This window comes from Bison bison, unplaced genomic scaffold (assembly GCF_000754665.1).
Source record: "Bison bison bison isolate TAMUID 2011002044 unplaced genomic scaffold, Bison_UMD1.0 scf7180017864527, whole genome shotgun sequence".
In the NCBI taxonomy this organism is placed as follows: Eukaryota; Metazoa; Chordata; class Mammalia; order Artiodactyla; family Bovidae; genus Bison; species Bison bison.
Genome location: NW_011495078.1, coordinates 8320199 through 8324597, shown reverse-complemented (window position 1 = coordinate 8324597; position 4399 = coordinate 8320199). Strand labels below are relative to the sequence as shown.

Here is a 4399-nt window from a genome sequence, read left to right as displayed (position 1 = left end):
ATCTTTTAGTTTTTTCCTATTTTTATTTATTTATTTCTAGTTTTATTTTGAAAAATTTTATGTATTTTCAATTGAAGGATAATTGCTTTACAATACTGTGTTGGTTTCTGCTCTTCATCAACATGAATCAGGGCCTGTTTTCAACCCTTTCAAGCCCTTTCAAGCTTTGAATGGGCTTCATTAAGAAACTTAACGATGTTAAAGTCACCTAACTGGTTTCCTTCCGAATTTTCTGGGAAGCTGTATTAGTTCTTCTCCTGGGGTGTAGGTCACAAGTGCATTCTAGCCGGCATGTATATCCTGGCATTCTGGCTGCTGGAGGACGTGGGAAATATGAGGCATAGGCAGAGCCGACTGCTGCGGACTCTCTCTTCTTTATTTAAATTTCAGCCCATTTCAACCTCCCCGTATACTTGGTATATTCCTTTCGGATTTTGAAGTCATTTTCTTTTATGAAAAAGCACCTGTTGGAATAGAGAAAGACTGTCAGGAGTCACGTCTGCTTCTAAGTTTGGGCACGCGTGTCCTTGGATTTATTTTCTCAGTTATTTCCATTCTTCTTTTGCGATCGCCTGTTCTTTCACCAGCATCTTCTTTTCCAGCTAAATGTGCGATGGTCTCTACGTGTGTCTGAGCCTGCTTCAGTCTTTTCTGTTGTTGTTATCTATTTCACAGCCTTAATTTATCTGCCTTCTCTGATGTGCGCGGCCCAAATCCGTCTTGATTTTCTTGATCTTCAGAAGTGCACACCTGCCACTCTAAAATCTTGAGAGGAGTTCAAGATTTAGCAATTCACAACTTTCTAAAACACTGGAGAAATATAGGACCCATGAAACCCTCCCCAAATATTTTATTTTTATAAATTGCTCTGTCTTGACATTGCTTTGAAAGTCACCATCCCACTTAGTATGGCTAGTGTCAGAGGTCCTGTTGGATTTATACCTGAAAGCGTCCTCATCTAAGAGCAGAATTTGTGTTTGGGGAAGTTGTCCATTCATTAAAAAGAATCAGTCCCTTTGGTGCTTGTGTGACTTGACGCAAGCATCAGAAGAGGGAAGCTTTGTTTGGTCAGTGGTGGTGTTTACCTCTAGACACGAAGCTCTTCATAGTCAGCCCCAGCGCCTCAGTTCAGTCGCTCAGTCATGTCCGACTCTTTGCAACCCCATGGACTGCAGCACGCCAGGCCTCCCTGTCCATCACCAACTCCCGGAGTTTACTCAAATTCATGTTCATTGAGTTGGTGACACCATCCAACCATCTCATCCTCTTTCAACCCCTTCAGATAGTTTATATTCCTATGGGTGAAGGGCAGTGGAGGGAGGAATCATTCCTTATCTTGAGATTTTAAAAAGATTTGTTGACCTTGATAGACCTCCCACCCTATACACACACACTAGAATGCAGAGATTTTTATCTCTGTGATTCTACTAATGAAATGTTTATTTCCCTCCCGTTTTAATAGTTTCCAGAAACAGAGTCAATAGCCAGAGAAATTTGCCATCATGGGTGAGAAATGGGTTCTAAACTGGTCTGGGGTGAACTGGATTCCCCTCCAGATCTGTTCTCTCATCCCTTACCCGAGCCTGTCCTTGTCTGATGTAGATTTCAGACAATTGTAGACTTATTTACACATTGTTTTCAGGTTCTCCTGCTGCCTAAAGTTCATGTTAGGGGACAGACTTTATTGAGTTTTGGTGTACAATTTTCTCCTGAAAAGGACTGCCAGTGTTCAGTTTTAACTGTGGGCTTCTTTGATGTTTTCATCCGAGCATTCTGTCCTGTGTGTGACCTTTGGCTGCATGAGCTGTCTGTGCAGGTTGTGTGTGCACACGTGCTCAGTCGCTCAGTCCTTGCGACCCCATGGACTGCCGCCTGCCAGGCCCCTCTGTTCATGGGGTTTCCCAGGCAAGCATACTGGAGTGGGCTGCCATTTCCTCCTCCAGGGGTCTTCCTGACCCAGGAATGGGATCTACGTCTCCTGCATTGGCAGGTGGATTCTTTATCTGCTGAGCCACCTGGGAAGCCCCAAATGCAGGTTGTAAGCGTCAGGCTTATAATGGGGTCAAGCTGAAACCATGGGCATGAACCTGGGTGTCACGATACTTTCAGTGTAGTGACACTGAGAAGTCATCTCTCCTGCCTCCACTTCTCACACTCAAGCACTTCCTGGTCAATGATGGGGTGCTCAGTGTTACGTATACTCATTTGGTCTCACATGACTGGAGCTCAGGTTTCTTTTAGGGAAGATCCCGTTTATCTTTCAACAGTGACATCTGATTGTTTCAATCCAATGAGGATACCAAAATCCTTTGAATTTCCCTTCCTTTTAATGTTTTAAGTAGATAAATAGAAAATAACAGCAAGAATAACAAAACAAAAGTGACCAAAAAAAGAAAAAAAACCCAGGAGAACAGAAAAGTGCAACAGATGTAAAAGCATCAATACCTGGAGAACCTAATTGTGTGTAAGGGGAGGCGCGAGGCTACCTTAGCATCCATTCTGAAGGCATTTCCCTCTTGTGTGTACTGTCTTTGACATGGGGCTAGCCTTCGTGCCGAATTGCAAAGTGCATGGTGGCTCACAAACCGGTGGCTTCACCTCATCCCATGAAGGTTTCTCTCCCTGCTCTCCTTTGTCTCCCAGGCGCACACGTGACTGCCACAGATTTACCCGAGTTACTTGGAAACCTGCAGTATAATATTTCTCGAAACACCAAAACAAAAGCTAAGCATCTGCCTCAGGTCAAAGAGCTCTCCTGGGGTGTAGCTCTAGACAAGAACTTCCCCAGGGCTTCCATCAACTTTGACTACATCCTGGCGGCCGACGTGGTCTATGCTCATCCATTTCTCGAAGAACTCCTCGTTACCTTCGACCATCTGTGCAAAGAAACCACCGTCATCCTCTGGGTCATGAAATTCAGGCTGGAGAAGGAAAATAAATTTGTGGATAGATTTGAGCAGTTGTTTGACCTGGAGGAGATTTCTAGTTTCCCTAGCCTGAATATTAAGTTGTATAAAGCGATGAGGAAAAATCAGAAGAGTGCATGTTATCCTCAAAGGAGGATGTGGAAAGCGAAGCCAATTTCTGGTAGATTATTGCTTTAGCAAAGACCCTAGATAATCTGATGTAGCACTGAATTTCAATGGGAAACACACACACACACACACACACACACACACACACACACGTGCGTGCGCCTCACCCCAGGCAGGGATGTTCCCAGATGTAGCATGTGGATCTAGAGAACCGCACAGCCATTGTGTGCTAATTGATTAGGACAAGGTCTGCTTTCCTTATCTTTCTATAGCACCATCTTTAATTATTATCATCTTAATACATGGTGCAGTCATTGTTAAGGTATAACTGTTGAACAATGGTTTTTAATGAACAATGGTTTTTAATAATGGTGTCTTTCACATAAGCTTACGTGATTCTCTCTTTAGAAATAAAGAAATGGACTCTAGTGAGCTCACAAATAAATCGGAAAAGATGAACATAGGGTGTGATGGTCAGTGTGAAATTACTGTGGCTTTGTTAGTGCCAGCTTACAGGTGGTCTGTCTTCTCTGCTCGGCAGGGTGGGTCTCCAACACAACCCCTGAAATCAATCAAGCTGGTGGATTTGAGGTTATGGGCAAGGACATTTCGCAGTTCACTCCAGTAAATGAAAAATGAATGGAAGAACACATAAAAACAGCTGAGATTTTGGGGGGAGTTATTGTTTTATTTTTAAGCCAAGTACAGATACTCTGTATCACAAGAACAGAAATAAATATAAAAGTTTGAGTTGAAGATACACATGAAAAGATTTCAGTCTCTAATCTCAAATAACCAGACATATGGCTGTTATTAACATTTAAAGCTTTTCTGATGAACATACAGAGACCTAGATATTTGAAATCCTATGTGCTTTCTTCCCACCCCACACCCCCTGCCAGGTCCTTAGAGATTAGAATAAAGTCTGAAGTAATTAGAGTCAGTGCAAGAAGAGCAAAATATTAGGGTTTTGTACCACGTAACAAGACTAGTGGTCGTAACCCTTCTGGGTTCTCGGTGATGTTTGCTGGGCCAGCTCTGTGCCCTGGGAATGCTATCGTCCAGCCCTTTCTACTTCACTGGAAGTTCTCAGTCTATTCATGGTTGAGTAGAGCCAAAAAGCCACTTCCTAGGACTCTGACCTTAAGCCAGGATGCAAGTGTACTCCCGGTGGGTTTTTTTGGTATGTGAGGTTCATGGGGTCATCTCTTCAGAATTACCAGGATTTACGTGCCCTTTGTTTTCACAGCCTGTTAACATACAAGAAATCAACTAACTCTCAGGGGCCATTCTAAGAGGCTCTGTGAAATCAGTCTCTCCACCAAAAGGGGGCCTAGGCTGCCAGAGGTGTGGTCCCTGCCCCA

At 43.4% G+C, this 4399-nt stretch overlaps 1 protein-coding gene across 1 annotated transcript in view; it reads left to right on the top strand.

Moving 5' to 3' along the window:
• Positions 1 to 3501, top strand: part of LOC104982152 (protein-lysine methyltransferase METTL21E) — a 16093-nt gene extending 12592 nt beyond the window's left edge. Inside the window, exon 5 of the mRNA XM_010831468.1 lies at positions 2644 to 3501. Coding sequence (XP_010829770.1) covers positions 2644 to 3104 — 461 coding nt within the window. The 3' untranslated portion in view covers positions 3105 to 3501. The remainder of the gene's footprint in view (positions 1 to 2643) is intronic.
• The last annotated feature ends 898 nt before the right edge of the window (positions 3502 to 4399 follow it).